The 19,675-nt window shown below is 45.2% G+C and overlaps 1 protein-coding gene across 4 annotated transcripts in view; it reads right to left on the bottom strand.

Moving 5' to 3' along the window:
* Window positions 1–19,675, bottom strand: part of SBF2 (SET binding factor 2) — a 210,325-nt gene that overhangs the window by 18,243 nt on the left and 172,407 nt on the right. The window contains exons 23-30 of one of the 4 annotated variants that reach the window (XM_075838160.1): window positions 18,130–18,257; window positions 15,009–15,184; window positions 14,411–14,547; window positions 12,455–12,650; window positions 9,630–9,826; window positions 9,135–9,275; window positions 3,220–3,315; window positions 886–954 (exon numbers count right to left, since the gene is read on the bottom strand). In XM_075838160.1, coding sequence (XP_075694275.1) covers window positions 886–954; window positions 3,220–3,315; window positions 9,135–9,275; window positions 9,630–9,826; window positions 12,455–12,650; window positions 14,411–14,547; window positions 15,009–15,184; window positions 18,130–18,257 — 1,140 coding nt within the window. The remainder of the gene's footprint in view (window positions 1–885; window positions 955–3,219; window positions 3,316–9,134; window positions 9,276–9,629; window positions 9,827–12,454; window positions 12,651–14,410; window positions 14,548–15,008; window positions 15,185–18,129; window positions 18,258–19,675) is intronic. The other 3 variants (XM_075838161.1, XM_075838162.1, XM_075838163.1) reach the window with 3 other exon arrangements.

The raw sequence follows: 19,675 nt of genomic DNA, 5'->3' as shown, positions 1-19,675 counted from the left end.
TCAGCACCCCCCCTGTATATATGTCCTCGGCTCTTTCTTTTGAGCTGCTCTCATTCTAGTCAACGGTTTCTGGATTTTTTTACTATCATGGCTGCTCGTACATCTCCTTCAGAGGCTACCATACAACTTTCTAGGGATCCTGAATGGCAGAAATGAGACATGGAGCAGACAGCTTTGTGACAACCCCTCTAGTAACTGCAGCCATATTGTTCATCACTCAGCTTTCCCAGGAACTAGCCCGACGTCTTGAGGACTATATACAGGGGTCGGATGGGATTACACGACCCTGGACTCTGCTACACGGCCGATGAAAGGAAAACCAGGTGACCCATACGGGCGCCAATACAGGTCACACACGGGTGGTCACCCAGCTTTCCCGACTCTTACATTGATAAATCTATAATGTATGGAGATGTCGGGGAGGGGGAAGACGGACGTGAAAAAACCTCTAAAATCTGACGGCACGTTTATTAGAATTCTGCGCTGGCGGTTTTCGAACATGTAACAAGGATTACAGGAAATGATCCCGCGCTTTCCAACACTCGTTACTCCGACAACAACCGGTCTGCAGCGTGAGGAGTAAACGGGACGTGGCTTAGAAGGGTCTCAAAATTATTACAGATGTGCGCAGAATAAAAACGCACATGTATCTAAGCCACGAAGAGAATGTATCTAAATTATCTAAATTGAATTACAAAATTTTCACCAACTTGTAAATCATTGACATGGTTGATAAACCTTCCCGTTATTATTGTGGGATGTAGGGGACAGGACTGAGGGGGGCTCTATAGCTGGGATCTAGGTAACGGGACTGGGGGGGGGCTCTGTCTGCAGGATGATGATGATGATGGAGGTGGGTGATGGCTCAGGGGGCAGGGCAGGTACCTGTATTCTGTATCCTTTCCTTAGCTGTGAGATGTGACTGTGAGAAGAGTTTATCCCTGTACCCCAGAACTGGGCAGAGGAGGAGGAAGGAAAGGGAGAAGGTTACAGATTATAGCACAGGAGAGACAGCAAGCAAGCGAGCAAGCAAGCGGGCCGCAGACAGGCAAACACGTCATACAAAACAGCAAGCAAGCGAGCGGGCCGCAGACAGGCAAACACGTCATACAAAACAGCAAGCAAGCGAGCGGGCCGCAGACAGGCAAACATGTCATACAAAACAGCAAGCAAGCGAGCGGGCCGCAGACAGGCAAACATGTCATACAAAACAGCAAGCAAGCGAGCGGGCCGCAGACAGGCAAACATGTCATACAAAACAGCAAGCAAGCGAGCGGGCCGCAGACAGGCAAACATGTCATACAAAACAGCAAGCAAGCGAGCGGGCCGCAGACAGGCAAACATGTCATACAAAACAGCAAGCAAGCGAGCGGGCCGCAGACAGGCAAACATGTCATACAAAACAGCAAGCAAGCGAGCGGGCCGCAGACAGGCAAACATGTCATACAAAACAGCAAGCAAGCGAGCGGGCCGCAGACAGGCAAACACGTCATATAAAACAGCAATAATAATAATAATAAAAACAATAATAATAATTATAATCTCTAATTACAGATTATTTTTGTATTTTATTAACAATAATTATAAATGTGCTTAAATGAGAAATAATAACATGACTGGTAAAATAAATAAAAATTGCAGAATGTGTCAATTATAAGAATATACAAAAATGTAAAGATTATTTCTAATTTTATAAAATTCTTTTTTTTTTCTATTATTTTATTCTTCCGTTCCTACCTTAGTTTCCGCCACGGGTAACCGATGACAACCACTAGTGGCCACCATTAAAGTACCCACCCAGCTTTTCATAGACCCTGTTAAGCAAACAACTATTTCATGTCATGTACAGTGCCACTCCGCACACGTCTAAGCCTTTCAGGGTCTATGTAAAGCTGGGTGCTACACCTTAGTGCGCTGTAGTGGTGTCTATTAGGGGTTATCCCCCGGCATCTGTCATCGCACTGGGGGGGATATTTCCGGCTCTGTGAGGGGACGATGGAGGTTTGAGGTGACGATGTGGTCGGTTGTCAGGGGATATGTGGGAGTTGATTGTTACGGGTGAAATGATTGGTTGTTAGCGCAGGCGAACGTAAAACAGCGACAACTACAGGGACGAAAACAGTAAACACCGACCCCCCGGCTGGATCTATAAAATATGATCATCTGAAATACTACTGCAATGATCTGCAGCCTGCGTCAACCAGCGCACGCTGGGAGTTGTAGTCACAGACTGCAGATCACTGCACTACAGCGTGAATTACTGGACTATCATGGGTTTCTGGTTGGCTCGTCCTTTTCTTTCCAGGGCTTAAAGAAAAAGAAAAAAGTTTTCAGTAATATCTGTCCCTTGGAAAGCTGGGTGGCAAACAAAATGGCCGATATTTCAGCTTCCACATGTGGTGCCCTCTCCTAGTTACGCAGTGATGCCCCCCACCTCCTGTTACTGTATCACCAGACACTGTCTAGAGGGAAGCCGGGTGACAACCTATGTTGGCGCTCTAATGGTGGCCATATTGGCTGTCACCCAGCTTTCTCAGGAACAGATAAAAATATCTTTGTGACCAATACAGCCTCCATTGGAAATTCCACAAGGCGTGCCACCCAGCTTTCCTGGGTTCCTGAGGAGTAAACCTACTTAATTATGTAGTAATACAAAATAGAAGGAAGTATCATTGCATAGTAGGTCATCTCTGCCATTCAGGAGCCTCGGAAAGACGTAATGGTGGCCCATAAGGGTTTCCACCCAGCTTTCCAAAAAAAGGACAAGACTAAGAAATATCTAAATCAGATTTTTAATTTAACATACGAGGACGACTTCTATTTATGGATTTCCTACACTGTGATTATAGGGGTGAGTTGTCGTTTGCCCCTGTAAAATGTCCTATTAGGGTATATTAAGGTACTATGGGGGGGGGGGGGGGTGGGGCGCTTCTACTGGACGCCAGATCGAAGAGCGGCTCACAATCTGGAGGACTTGGCGCTGCCATTGACATCAATGTCTATTGCTTCTCGAGCGTTCAGCGCCCTCTGCAGTCCATCACGGACAATCCCGGCAGCAGTTGCCCCTGCCATCAGTCAGAGGGTCCTAAGGGGCGGTCCAGACACCGTAACAGCGGCATCAGTGGACGTCCTGCTGGCGGGATTCTCTACCTTCACTCTCTCTGGCGCTCGGGCAGTTTCGGCAGCGTGACTTTGTAGCCATGGAGCTCACTTACTAACCTCCTCGGGTAATGCTATTGGACGGACTGCCACCCAAGTGTCCCGGCACAACATGCTTAACCCCTCCGCTCATTCTGGAACTCTTTCTCGCGCTGCCTAAAGTCGATCAAACAGACAATTACAAGAGCGGGAAAAAAAGAAACGTGAAACAAACAGAAAACATGTTAAATGCAACACGGAACATGGGATGAAGAGGTTATATCTGGAGACATGGCGGCCCGCACCTCCCCTCCCCCATCACACGCTGGTTTCCTGCATGACAATCATTAGATGAGACGATTAATGGATTAGGGCGCGGGATGTTAGGGGGAGCGGGGCATGCATGATCTCCCCAGCGCGGAGGGCGGATCGCGTAAGGAAGAGCTAAGCTGATTAACTTCTAAGACGGCGACTTTTCCAGTCACGAGTCTCCGTCTGCCAAGTATTGGCGTTACCTTCCAGTGAACCCGACCCCATCACATGATCACTACGATGAAATAGGGGGCCGGTAAAGCCATAGAACAAGCCACAATGACACCCCACAACGTCTTCTCCTGGTGACCCCAAGTGCGTCCAGGCAGCTACTAATGCCCTAAAGATACAGAGGATTCACTGGGAACATCTAGGAGAAGAATTACCCATCGCCGACAGTGATTGTCTATAAGAGGGGGGTGGGCAACAAATCACTGTCCTATAGAAGACCCCAACACCAGATACCAATGCCTTAATAATTGGATAACTAAGAGTACCGGGGGCTCCGTATATTTCAAGTGCACAGGGTCTCTGAATCCCCAACTTAAAAAAGCGATTTAGTCATTTGAAACACATCATCGTTCCTTGAATGCAGCCTGCAGTGTAAAGAATGGAGGTTTTCATTATGGTTTACACATTAACCCTGAAGGAGGACATCTACATTATCTACTCTAAATCTGGCCCATGTTCTGTGGTGTGTGCGCACGAGTATATATAGAATAGATTATATGTATCCATACAGACCGGACTCCGGACACAGCCAAGACAATCTAAATAAAACTCCATGCTTTATACTCCAGGCTGCATCTATATAGTACACAGTGACTACTATTCTTATTATAAATTGCAAGTTTACATCCCATTATAGTCCCCTAACCTATAACACTACAAAGAAGCCGCCGAGTCACTGTGTACATACATTACATTACTTATCCTGTACTGATCCTGAGTTACATCCTGTATTATACTCCAGAGCTGCACTCACTATTCTGCTGGTGGAGTCACTGTGTACATACATTACATTACTTATCCTGTACTGATCCTGAGTTACATCCTGTATTATACTCCAGAGCTGCACTCACTATTCTGCTGGTGGAGTCACTGTGTACATACATTACATTACTTATCCTGTACTGATCCTGAGTTACATCCTGTATTATACTCCAGAGCTGCACTCACTATTCTGCTGGTGGAGTCACTGTGTACATACATTACATTACTTATCCTGTACTGATCCTGAGTTATATCCTATATTATACTCCAGAGCTGCACTCACTATTCTGCTGGTGGAGTCACTGTGTACATACATTACATTACTTATCCTGTACTGATCCTGAGTTACATCCTGTATTATACTCCAGAGCTGCACTCACTATTCTGCTGGTGGAGTCACTGTGTACATACATTACATTACTTATCCTGTACTGATCCTGAGTTATATCCTGTATTATACTCCAGAGCTGCACTCACTTTTCTGCTGGTGGAGTCACTGTGTACATACATTACTTATTCTGTACTGATCCTTAGTTACATCCTGTATTATACTCCAGAGCTGCACTCACTATTCTGCTGGTGGAGTCACTGTGTACATACATTACTTATCCTGTACTGATCCTGAGTTATATACTGTATTATACTCCAGAGCTGCAATCACTATTCTGCTGGTGGAGTCACTGTGTACATACATTACATTACTTATCCTGTACTGATCCTGAGTTATATCCTGTATTATACTCCAGAGCTGCACTCACTATTCTGCTGGTGGAGTCACTGTGTACATACATTACTTATCCTGTACTGATCCGGAGTTACATCCTGTATTATACTCCAGAGCTGCACTCACTATTCTGCTGGTGGAGTCACTGTGTACATACATTACATTACTTATCCTGTACTGATCCTGAGTTATATCCTGTATTATACTCCAGAGCTGCACTCACTATTCTGCTGGTGGAGTCACTGTGTACATACATTACATTACTTATCCTGTACTGATCCTGAGTTATATCCTGTATTATACTCCAGAGCTGCACTCACTATTCTGCTGGTGGAGTCACTGTGTACATACATTACATTACTTATCCTGTACTGATCCTGAGTTACATCCTGTATTATACTCCAGAGCCGCACTCACTATTCTGCTGGTGGAGTCACTGTGTACATACATTACATTATTTATCCTGTACTGATCCTGAATTACGTGCTGTATTATACTCCAGAGCTGCACTCACTATACTGCTGGTGGGGTCACTGTGTACATACATTACATTACTTATCCTGTACTGATCCTGAGTTACATCCTGTATTATACTCCAGAGCTGCACTCACTATTCTGCTGGTGGAGTCACTGTGTACATACATTACATTACTTATCCTGTACTGATCCTGAGTTACATCCCATATTATACTCCAGAGCCACACTCACTATTCTGCTGGTGGAATCACTGTGTACATATATTACATTACTTATCCTGTACTGATCCTGAGTTATATCCTATATTATACTCCAGAGCTGCACTCACTATTCTGCTAGTGGAGTCACTATGTACATACATTACATTACTTATCCTGTACTGATCCTGAGTTATATCCTGTATTATACTCCAGAGCTGCACTCACTATTCTGCTGGTGGAGTCACTGTGTACATACATTACTTATCCTGTACTGATCCTTAGTTACATCCTGTATTATACTCCAGAGCTGCACTCACTATTCTGCTGGTGGAGTCACTGTGTACATACATTACATTACTTATCCTGTACTGATCCTGAGTTATATCCTGTATTATACTCCAGAGCTGCACTCACTTTTCTGCTGGTGGAGTCACTGTGTACATACATTACTTATTCTGTACTGATCCTTAGTTACATCCTGTATTATACTCCAGAGCTGCACTCACTATTCTGCTGGTGGAGTCACTGTGTACATACATTACTTATCCTGTACTGATCCTGAGTTATATACTGTATTATACTCCAGAGCTGCAATCACTATTCTGCTGGTGGAGTCACTGTGTACATACATTACATTACTTATCCTGTACTGATCCTGAGTTATATCCTGTATTATACTCCAGAGCTGCACTCACTATTCTGCTGGTGGAGTCACTGTGTACATACATTACTTATCCTGTACTGATCCGGAGTTACATCCTGTATTATACTCCAGAGCTGCACTCACTATTCTGCTGGTGGAGTCACTGTGTACATACATTACATTACTTATCCTGTACTGATCCTGAGTTATATCCTGTATTATACTCCAGAGCTGCACTCACTATTCTGCTGGTGGAGTCACTGTGTACATACATTACATTACTTATCCTGTACTGATCCTGAGTTATATCCTGTATTATACTCCAGAGCTGCACTCACTATTCTGCTGGTGGAGTCACTGTGTACATACATTACATTACTTATCCTGTACTGATCCTGAGTTACATCCTGTATTATACTCCAGAGCCGCACTCACTATTCTGCTGGTGGAGTCACTGTGTACATACATTACATTATTTATCCTGTACTGATTCTGAATTACGTGCTGTATTATACTCCAGAGCTGCACTCACTATACTGCTGGTGGGGTCACTGTGTACATACATTACATTACTTATCCTGTACTGATCCTGAGTTACATCCTGTATTATACTCCAGAGCTGCACTCACTATTCTGCTGGTGGAGTCACTGTGTACATACATTACTTATCCTGTACTGATCCTGAGTTATATACTGTATTATACTCCAGAGCTGCAATCACTATTCTGCTGGTGGAGTCACTGTGTACATACATTACATTACTTATCCTGTACTGATCCTGAGTTACATCCTGTATTATACTCCAGAGCTGCACTCACTATTCTGCTGGTGGAGTCACTGTGTACATACATTACATTACTTATCCTGTACTGATCCTGAGTTACATCCCATATTATACTCCAGAGCCACACTCACTATTCTGCTGGTGGAATCACTGTGTACATATATTACATTACTTATCCTGTACTGATCCTGAGTTATATACTGTATTATACTCCAGAGCTGCACTCTCTATTCTGCTGGAGGAGTCACTGTGTACATACATTACTTATCCTGTACTGCTCCTGAGATACATCCTGTATTATACTCCAGAGCTGCACTCACTATTCTGCTGGTGGAGTCACTGTGTACATACATTACATTACTTATCCTGTACTGCTCCTGAGTTATATCCTGTATTATACTCCAGAGCTGCACTCACTATTCAGCTGGTGGAGTCACTGTGTACATACATTACATTACTTATCCTGTACTGATCCTGAGTTATATCCTGTATTACACTTCAGAGCTGCACTCACTATTCTGCTGGTGGAGTCACTGTGTACATACATTACATTACTTATCCTGTACTGATCCTGAGTTATATCCTGTATTACACTTCAGAGCTGCACTCACTATTCTGCTGGTGGAGTCACTGTGTACATACATTACATTACTTATCCTGTACTGATCCTGAGTTACATCCTGTATTATACTCCAGAGCTGCACTCACTATTCTGCTGGTGGAGTCACTGTGTACATACATTACATTACTTATCCTGTACTGATCCTGAGTTACATCCTGTATTATACTCCAGAGCTGCACTCACTATTCTGCTGGTGGAGTCACTGTGTACATACATTACATTATTTATCCTGTACTGATCCTGAATTACGTGCTGTATTATACTCCAGAGCTGCACTCACTATACTGCTGGTGGGGTCACTGTGTACATACATTACATTACTTATCCTGTACTGATCCTGAGTTACATCCTGTATTATACTCCAGAGCTGCACTCACTATTCTGCTGGTGGTCACTGTGTACATACATTACATTACTTATCCTGTACTGATCCTGAGTTACATCCTGTATTATACTCCAGAGCTGCACTCACTATTCTGCTGGTGGAGTCACTGTGTACATACATTACATTACTTATCCTGTACTGATCCTGAGTTACATCCTGTATTATACTCCAGAGCTGCACTCACTATTCTGCTGGTGGTCACTGTGTACATACATTACATTACTTATCCTGTACTGATCCTGAGTTACATCCTGTATTATACTCCAGAGCTGCACTCACTATTCTGCTGGTGGAGTCACTGTGCACATACATTACTGATCCTGAGTTATATTCTGTATTATACTCCAGAGCAGCACTCACTATTCTGCTGGTGGAGTCACTGTGCACATACATTACATTACTTATCCTGTACTGATCCTGAGTTATATCCTGTATTATACACCAGAGCTGCACTCACTATTCTGCTGGTGGAGTCACTGTGTACATACATTACATTACTTATCCTGTACTGATCCTGAGTTATATCCTGTATTATACTCCAGAGCTGCACTCACTATTCTGCTGGTGGAGTCACTGTGTACATACATTACATTACTTATCCTGTACTGATCCTGAGTTACATCCTGTATTACACTTCAGAGCTGCACTCTTAGGATTAGTGCTGAATGATCCAATCAAATTATAGGTTTTATTTCCCCCATTAACACCCTCTGATCAGGCACATTTTCTATTGTAGGTGGAGTGGTGCTTTAACCAGTGCAATCAAAAGTCTACAACTGCTACATAGAAACGACAGATCCTGCTGAGAGTGGAGACATTCAGGGATGGGAGAATTGATGTCACTCCTCCGTCTTACCTGGTGACAGGGCCAATGTGGGTCTTATGGTGAGGGTACTGCTGCCGTTCATCTTGTAGTGGACAGAGATGGCGTTCAGCAGGGCCTGGAGGTATTTCTCCTGCTCAATGCTGCTTGACGACTCTAAAGAAGAGGCCGGGGCTGAGGGGGCGACAGACCAGAAATAAATGAGGGTAACGGCACAGGCTCCATTGTACCCGGTCCACCCCCGCACCGCGCCACAATCTACGTCATTATTTACAGTCCCATTCCTTTAATCCAGAATCAATAGTAACTGATCGGTGATTCTTTATCAAAGATCCTGGATTATATGTAAAGACCCCCCAGGAACACGGCACAAAATAAAGTGATGACATAAAATATGGAGCTGCCACTTCCGGACTATCAGAATTTCTGGATTATCAGATTCCAGATTAAAGGAATTTCATTTTATAGAGAGACAATTGGCTGCAAGGTGGGGGGGGGGGGGGGTGACCCTCGGACCCCATGACTTACCGGCAGCGTGCGTATTCTGTGATTTAAAGAGACCAACGACAGTCTTTCCGTGGAAGCCTCCGGAGCGGAGTAGAATTGCATTTGTTTTGGAGTTTTTCCAGGAGACGACCGGAAGTCTGTTATGGCGGTAACATCGAGCGACCTTCTGCAGGCTGCTATCTGAGACCGACTGCGGCACAACCAGGAGACCGGGGTAGCTAGAAGACGCAAGCAAAACGAAAAGCAAACTATTTATGTTTAATGTTACGAGAGTCTTCATCCAGCTTTCCCAGACTCCGGAAACATGCAGCGTTCTGCCCCCTGTGCCCAATACCAGAAATATGCAGCGTTCTGCCCCCTGTGCCCAATACCAGAAACATGCAGCGTTCTGCCTCCTGTGCCCAATACCAGAAACATGCAGCGTTCTGCCCCCTGTGCCCAATACCAGAAACATGCAGCGTTCTGCCCCCTGTGCCCAATACCAGAAACATGCAGCGTTCTGCCCCCTGTGCCCAATACCAGAAACATGCAGCGTTCTGCCTCCTGTGCCCAATACCAGAAACATGCAGCGTTCTGCCCCCTGTGCCCAATACCAGAAACATGCAGCGTTCTGCCTCCTGTGCCCAATACCAGAAACATGCAGCGTTCTGCCCCCTGTGCCCAATACCAGAAATATGCAGCGTTCTGCCCCCTGTGCCCAATACCAGAAACATGCAGCGTTCTGCCTCCTGTGCCCAATACCAGAAACATGCAGCGTTCTGCCCCCTGTGCCCAATACCAGAAACATGCAGCGTTCTGCCCCCTGTGCCCAATACCAGAAACATGCAGCGTTCTGCCCGCTGTGTCCAATACCAGAAATATGCAGCGTTCTGCCCCCTGTGCCCAATACCATAAACATGCAGCGTTCTGCCCCGTGTCCAATACCAGAAATATGCAGCGTTCTGCCCCCTGTGCCCAATACCAGAAACATGCAGCGTTCTGCCCCCTGTGCCCAATACCAGAAATATGCAGCGTTCTGCCCCGTGCCCAATACCATAAACATGCAGCGTTCTGCCCCCTGTGCCCAATACCATAAACATGCAGCGTTCTGCCCCTGTGCCCAATACCATAAATATGCAGCGTTCTGCCCCCTGTGCCCAATACCAGAAATATGCAGCGTTCTGCCCCCTGTGCCCAATACCAGAAATATGCAGCGTTCTGCCCCCTTTGCCCAATACCAGAAATATGCAGCGTTCTGCCCCGTGCCCAATACCAGAAATATGCAGCGTTCTGCCCCGTGCCCAATACCAGAAACATGCAGCGTTCTGCCCCCTGTGCCCAATACCAGAAACATGCAGCGTTCTGCCCCCTGTGCCCAATACCAGAAACATGCAGCGTTCTGCCCCGTGCCCAATACCAGAAATATGCAGCGTTCTGCCCCGTGCCCAATACCAGAAATATGCAGCGTTCTGCCCCCTGTGCCCAATACCAGAAACATGCAGCGTTCTGCCCCCTGTGCCCAATACCAGAAATATGCAGCGTTCTGCCCCGTGCCCAATACCATAAACATGCAGCGTTCTGCCCCGTGCCCAATACCATAAACATGCAGCGTTCTGCCCCCTGTGCCCAATACCATAAACATGCAGCGTTCTGCCCCCTGTGCCCAATACCAGAAATATGCAGCATTCTGCCCCGTGCCCAATACCAGAAACATGCAGCGTTCTGCCCCGTGCCCAATACCAGAAACATGCAGCGTTCTGCCCCCCGTGCCCAATACCAGAAATATGCAGCGTTCTGCCCCGTGCCCAATACCAGAAATATGCAGCGTTCTGCCCCGTGCCCAATACCAGAAATATGCAGCGTTCTGCCCCCTGTGCCCAATACCAGAAATATGCAGCGTTCTGCCCCCTGTGCCCAATACCAGAAACATGCAGCGTTCTGCCCCCTGTGCCCAATACCAGAAACATGCAGCGTTCTGCCCCCTGTGCCCAATACCAGAAACATGCAGCGTTCTGCCCCCTGTGCCCAATACCAGAAACATGCAGCGTTCTGCCCCCTGTGCCCAATACCAGAAACATGCAGCGTTCTGCCCCCTGTGCCCAATACCAGAAACATGCAGCGTTCTGCCCCCTGTGCCCAATACCAGAAACATGCAGCGTTCTGCCCCCTGTGCCCAATACCAGAAACATGCAGCGTTCTGCCCCCTGTGCCCAATACCAGAAACATGCAGCGTTCTGCCCCCTGTGCCCAATACCAGAAACATGCAGCGTTCTGCCCCCTGTGCCCAATACCAGAAACATGCAGCGTTCTGCCCCCTGTGCCCAATACCAGAAACATGCAGCGTTCTGCCCCCTGTGCCCAATACCAGAAATATGCAGCATTCTGCCCCTTGTGCCCAATACCAGAAACATGCAGCGTTCTGCCCCCTGTGCCCAATACCAGAAATATGCAGATTTGCAGTTCAGCATGGGAGTAGTAATGGAGGACATATTGGTTGTGGTTGTCACCCAGCTTTTCCAGACTCCAGGTAGGAAATTCTAACTATTTCTGCAGTGATATTTCACCTTTGCCATTCAAGCCTCTGGGAAAGCCGAGCTGTAATTTTAGCCACAAGGGTTGTCGTAATCACCCAGCTTTCCCGAACAACAGATATAGCTAAATAAAGGCTGAATAGAATTAACCACTTAACACCGGAACAATCCTTAGGGACGTGTAGTTACCGGGAATTTTTCTGGGCAGGTGCCCTTTAAATGTGATCGCTGTGGTCCTGAATAATTCTAAGCACTGTGGCTGGAAATTGGGGAACGGACATGAGAAAAATGAGCGGGTCTGGGTCGCCGGACAATTTTACTTCGGGGGTCACCCACCTTCTGCACAGGGAGTACATCCTGTTCATGGCGGTGACGCGGAAGTGTTCGGATTTCAACCGAGTGGAGCTGTTATTGATGGTCCCCAGAGCCAGCCGCTGGTAGTCCCGGAAACAAGCGCGCTCCACCAGCTGCTCCATCGTGGATTTCTCAGTCGCCTTCAGTGTTGCGCTCGGCAGCTCGTTATCATCAGAAACTGCGGATGAAGTGATATACAGCAGCCGTCAGCGCAGCCGGTCATGTGACCACCATACTGGGGGAGCGGAGGGAAGCGCACATTGTGCAGATCTATGGGACGTGGCGAGGAATGAGCAGCGGGGGGGATGACAGGAAGAAGATGCCTCCTCTGAAGCCGGGCAGGCTTAGATAAGGGGAGCGGCGATTCTTATACGTGTGGAGACCCCGAAATATCAGGACAGGTGTAGAAGAGACAAGCCCACACTTTACAGGGTCTTATAGAAACGAGGCCTAATCATTGTATAATGAACAGTTCTGCAACTTCCCAATATACTTGGTCATTCCTCACCATTTTCAAGATCTCTGTTTGCCGTCAGTGAATGCAAACATTCTTGTTTACATTAAGCGGGTGAAAACCAGTACTGACCTAGTCCTACTCAAACAGCTGGGGTCTCGTTACAATGTATCATTGAAGATAAGAGCCATCAGCCTAAGGTTGAGGACATGACAGAAATATTGAGTCCAAATGAGATATCGGAGCTGCGCAGTAACAGGAAATAGTATAGCGGGTGCGAAGCCTCAAGGAATCTTCACCAAAATCCCCCCCAGTAAACCAACACGAGAATCCACAGGAAAAAATCCAAGGAAATAAAGTCAGCGCTCCAATAAGATCTAAAATCCGACCTGCACACGGGGTTAATAGGTCACCTTTATATTAGATCTTATTGGAGCGCTGACTTTTATTCCTTGGATTTTTCCTGTGGATACTGTTGTGTTTAGATTACAAAAGGATTGCCTGCAATGATACACTGTAGCAAATTCTCATCTGTGAGAAGTATTAGGTCTGGACGAGTTTTCAGCCTCTGGATGTATCAAGAATGTTCACAATCACTGACCTCAAGCAGAGATCTTGTAAATTGTGAGGAAAATGAAATTATGAGGCAGATTTTTTCAGATAGACTGGACTATGAAACGCCAAAGTGTAAGGCCACACGGAGCGGCACTGGCCCGGCGTGATGCGGCACCTCGTGTGGCGCGGCTGTCAAACTGCCCGTTAATGGTCGCACGTTGTTGCGGTTAATACAGCCCTTTACCTGCAAAATTGCGCGGACACCAGTTATAGCCGCACGATTTTGCAGGTAAAGGGCCGTTTTACCCGCAACAACACGTGGCCATTAACAGGCAGTCTGACAGCTGTAGACATGAAGCCGGCGCAGTTGTTGACCGCATCGCGGCCGGGTTAGCGCCGCTCCGTGTGGCCTTACACTAAAAAAAAAGTGCATTGGGGTCAATTGCTCCAAATGTAATAAAAGGTGAACGACCTCTTCATGAATTTGGTGAATTTTGGACTGTCCTAAACTCAGGAAATGAAGTCTACGCCTGCTATGAGCGATGTAGAATTGCGCCATAACTTACTCCAGTTTCTGGCCTAAATTATAATAATTTGTCATTCCGACAGAGGCCCCACCCCCTCTGGCTAAACCCCGCCCCACTCGGAAAGTGACAATTTAAGTAAAAAGTCGCAAATTTTAGCACAACTATTATATGCGCCAAAATTAGCGAAACTTTACGTCAGGAAGCTGGGGCTGTTTTCTCTCCGCTGTCCTCTCAGACATGTCAGGAGATGGGGGGGGGGGGGGGGGGGAATAGGCTCCAGAATGGCCCCTTCACTTTGTGTCGTTGGGAGTAGAGGGGCCACCTGCTTGGCAGGCGCTGTGCTGGACCCACGGGCAGCCGTTGTTGCAGCCAAATTTATGGGAAGAGAAACTAATTGTATACCAGAGATGTCGTCATCCTCATTGCGGCTCCCGCGCTCCTCTAAGATGGTTCCGGTTTTCTTCTTGGCCACGTATGGGCGCCCAATGGTCATTTTTCCGGCCCGCTTCGCCCCTTTGACGATTGTTTTGGAGAGAGTCCTGAGAATGTAGATCACACAGGAGAAGAGACCAATGAACAGTCAATGTGCACAAAATACAGGAATGATCCCAGACCGTGAGAATCTCACCACAAGGCGGAATGTTCTGCAGGAGAAAAGGTCTACACCATGGAAGATGTTACTTTGTTGCAGTTTGGTCCCAGAGAGCAGATCTCTGGCGCCCCCTATAGAGCAGCAGTAGTAGTTCTCACCTCTGCAGGTACTACATATAAACACAGGAGCCCCCGTAGCCCCGTCCCCCACGTTCTCTGGGAACAAATCCTGTGGTCACTTCAATAAACAACTCTGTATTACAATGCATTAGGGGAAATGGATTTTTTTGCTACAATCCTTATGACAACACTACGTTGCCCACAATGCCTGACAGCAGAGATCCAGTATTACACACTGAGAATGTCACACATTTCCGGCAGTCAGTGCGATCATCGCTGGACTTGTTACCTGAATGAGGTGTTTTTTTCTTTTTGCTTCGGTAAGATGATGGGCGGCGCCGCTTGTCCTGCCGCGAAGGCAAACGTGCTGAAGATGGAGACTGGATAGCGGAACTTCATCAGTTGCTTCTTAAACAGATCCACCATCTCAGGACTGACTTCTTCATCAAATGCCACTTTGATTAACTACAAGGAAACCAAAAATTAAATCAACCCATAAGAAAAGGGACCTGCTCCAGAACGTAACCTTGGGCGACCAATCAGAAGCTGAATATTAGTGGAGCAGCTAAGATAAGCAAAGACCATTGCCTGACTGGTTGCTAGAGGTTTATAGTGTGAATAATCAGACTTTCGGCATTATCAGATGCTGGATTTATGGAAAGTATGTTCTGCTGTGGTGCATGTAGTGTGCATTAGCCGCATGATGAAGTATTAGGTCATTAACAGGTCACAGCTGAGGGATTGTTACAATTATAGCGAATCTAGACAATTCTCCGTGAGATAAACAGTATTGACCCAAGACTGATACATTGTAACAAACTATCAGGACAAGAGAGAGATTTGTGCTGCTGAGGTGTTCAGCTCACAGAGCATTGTCTAAACTGGATACAATTGTAACAAACCCTCAGCTGTGTGAACAGGACCAGTTCTCAGCCTCTTAATGTAAACAATGAATGCAATGTAATTCTTGGTTCTCCTTTTTGTATAGAATCAGCCATAAGTGATGCGAGTCGACATGATCTGGATAGAAAATGATGGTAGTCGGCACGATCAGGATAGAAAATGATGAGAGTCGGCACGATCAGGATAGAAAATGATGAGAGTCGGCACGATCAGGATAGAAAATGATGAGAGTCGGCACGATCAGGATAGAAAATGATGCGAGTCGGCACGATCAGGATAGAAAATGATGGGAGTCGGGAGGATCTGGATAGAAAATGATGGGAGTCGGCATGATCTGGATAGAAAATGATGGGAGTCGGCATGATCTGGATAGAAAATGATGGGAGTCGGCACGATCAGGATAGAAAATGATGAGAGTCGGCACGATCAGGATAGAAAATGATGAGAGTCGGCACGATCAGGATAGAAAATGATGCGAGTCGGCACGATCAGGATAGAAAATGATGGGAGTCGGGAGGATCTGGATAGAAAATGATGGGAGTCGGCATGATCTGGATAGAAAATGATGGGAGTCGCATGATCTGGATAGAAAATGATGGGAGTCGGCATGATCTGGATAGAAAATGATGGGAGTCGGCATGATCTGGATAGAAAATGATGGGAGTCGGGAGGATCTGGATAGAAAATGATGGGAGTCTTTCGTGGTTTGCTAGAATTCAATTAGTTAAGATGTTTTTGCTCCCCAAATTTTTATATCTATGCAGAACTATTCCATATATCCTTCCGGGTTCTATTACCTCACAACTCCAATCCTTATTTCTTAATTTTATTTGGAAGAAGAGGAGACCTGGAGGAGCTAAAAAGCTCCTTTATCGCAAAACGAAAAATAGAGGGATGGGTGTACCAAATGTTGTAGCCTATAACGTAGCGGCTACTGCAGACCAACTACATCCCTTATGGAATGCTACGACCCCCTATTTGTGGGCTGTCCTGGAAGAGAATATTCACCCGAAATTTTCTATTAAATCCACTCTTATGGCGACCGCATTGGGAGCTTCTGTACCGAAATGGACTTTGACATCTATGACCGATTCTTTCCAGGTGCGGTTACTGTAGGTTTGCAAAAATAGGTGGTTTCACGTGATGAAAAAATGGATTCCACTTTCTGTTCTTGAGTTCTTTGTTCCTCACATTTCCATGAATCCTTGGATTGCCGCAGGTATGAAGGTTATTTCTGATTTTTCGGACGTCTGGAGACTTACAGAAGGTCTATCAGCTCTCCCATAACCTTTTATATCAATATCTACAAATCCGACATTGTATCCAATCCATGAAACTCCCTCAATCACCCACTAGTTTTACTTCATTCCACAAATTCTGACATAATTGGCCGGGATATGCGAAGGGTTCACCAGTTTTATGATTTGTTCCTTGCTGTGGACAGTAAGGGTAAAACAAATTATATGTTGAAATGGGAAAGGGAGTTGCGGATGGTTTTTTCTGAAGATAATTGGATTAAAGCCTCAAATTGGGCTGCAAAACCCTCTAAATGTGTGAATCATACTGGATTACTGCGGAAAGTTCACCTGAGGTGGTATTTGACACGGTCCAGATTAGCTCATATTATCAATGGTTCTTCTAGACGATGTTGGGGAGGTTGTGGACCAATAGGATCCCCTTTACATAGGTGGTTTTCCTGCCCAACAGTGTCTGGACTTTGGGTTCGGGTATTTGCACTTATCTCGGAATTCGTACAAGTTCCTGTGCCGATATCCCCTGCTATGGTAATTTTGGATACTAATTTGGGAGGGATAGACCCGTTGGACAGATTACTTATTCATCATATTCTTATAGCCACTAGAATGGCCATCGCACAATCTTGGAAATCTCAGATTTCCCCCTCTTTACAGGAGGTCATTAGAAGGGTTAATAGTCGATGTTACCATGAAACGTATTTAGTTTCTGATTTAGGTCTTCATGCTCGGAATGTGAGGAGATGAAATTCTTGGACTCATTCACAATATTTTGTTTACGTATGGTCTTTAATGGATAATTTGAGATGTGTTTTATTTGTCTGGAGCGTCAATCTAACACAGACAGTATTTTATTGTATTTTTGTTTTCCGTTTTGATGATCTGATTGATGTAAATGTTTCAACTGGACTTTGGTCCTTCATGTGTGTTTTTTGTATTGTATAAAATCTTTCAATAAAAATTACAATTTCATAGAAAATGATGGGAGTCGGCACGATCAGGATAGAAAATGATGGGAGTTGGCACGATCAGGATAGAAAATGATGGGAGTCGGCACGATCAGGATAGAAAATGATGGGAGTCGGCACGATCAGGATAGAAAATGATGGGAGTCGGCACGATCAGGATAGAAAATGATGGGAGTCGGCACGATCAGGATAGAAAATGATGGGAGTCGGCACGATCAGGATAGAAAATGATGGGAGTCGGCACGATCAGGATAGAAAATGAAGGGAGTCGGCACGATCAGGATACCTGCAATGTGGCTGAGCGGATCTGCAGTCCTTCCTGCATATTCTGCTGCAGATGGTTCTGTATATTGATCTTCTTCTCCTTGGTGATGGAAGAAATAGGGACGCTGCGGATGACGTTCTGCTCCCCAACTGGAAGAAACGATAAAATAAAAAAGATCTCGTTAATCAGACCACTTCATTAATGACTGTTCTGAATTCTTCCTGAAATTGACTGATTGGGAAGAAATCTGGCACGGCCCTTTAAGAAATGTTCCTCTGCATGAAATAGGTACAAGTTGTTCTTGGATTTGAGATCTACACAAAAAGGTCAATGCCGAATAAATACTCAAATACTGAAATAAACACAAACAGCGGCGCTGACCGATCGTGTCCATTAATCTGCCAAAAAAACCGCACTCAACAGGCCACAAACCCCCGTCCTGGCCTAAATCTGCAGCAGAACACACGAAGTACGAGCGCAGGGCGGAGGCTGCGCGCGGCTGACAGAGGACGTGCGGACTCATAATTACATAGAATTTGTTTCACATGAAGAAGTTGCGTCAGCGACATAAAAATAATATATAAAAGAAGCTGCACCGAGCGTCCGGCTAGAACAGAATTCATCTATGTGACGTTCAGCAATAATTCCACCTCGTCAGTGATATCTCCAAATCACAACGAAAAACACAAAAGTTTAACACGAAGCCGAAAATAATCAGAGACAAATCCAAGAAAACAGACTATTCGGCTGGGATCACATGACGCGTTTTTGTTGCATTTTTAAAAACTTTACTAAAAAACGCATGAGATCTTCCAATACCCGGGAGATGGCTGCAAAACTTGTTATCTGTAAAGTGATTTTCCAAGTACAAGCCATAAACTTACATCTCCGACAGATTGTAAAATGCAACAAAACGCACAATGTGCTCTCAGTCTAAGGCTGCGTTCACACGAGCGCAACAGATTTACGCTTGTGCGTTGCATTATTGCATCAGTGTGCTTTGCGTGAATAACACATGCCACACGCACTCGCAAAGCACTTTTTTTCCAATGGAATTGAAGCGCAAATCAAGCACCGCACTTGGAGGTGCATCCATATATTATAGTAGTTATATTCTTGTATATAGGGGGCAGTATTATAGTAGTTATATTCTTGTATATAGGAGCAGTATTATAGTAGTTATATTCTTGTATATAGGGGCAGCATTATAGTAGTTATATTCTTGTATATAGGAGCAGTATTATAGTATATATATTCTTGTATATAGGGGCAGTATTATAGTAGATATATTCTTTGTATATAGGGGCAGTATTATAGTAGTTATATTCTTGTATATAGGAGCAGTATTATAGTAGTTATATTCTTGTATATAGGGGGCAGTATTATAGTAGTTATATTCTTGTATATAGGGGGCAGTATTATAGTGGTTATATTCTTGTATATAGGGGGCAGTATTATAGTGGTTATATTCTTGTATATAGGGCAGTATTATAGTAGTTATATTCTTGTATATAGGGGGCAGTATTATAGTAGTTATATTCTTGTATATAGGGGCAGTATTATAGTA

This window comes from Rhinoderma darwinii, chromosome 9, assembly GCF_050947455.1.
Source record: "Rhinoderma darwinii isolate aRhiDar2 chromosome 9, aRhiDar2.hap1, whole genome shotgun sequence".
In the NCBI taxonomy this organism is placed as follows: Eukaryota; Metazoa; Chordata; class Amphibia; order Anura; family Rhinodermatidae; genus Rhinoderma; species Rhinoderma darwinii.
The sequence above is the reverse complement of the archived record's forward strand: the minus strand, read 5'-3'. Positions and strand labels throughout refer to the sequence as shown.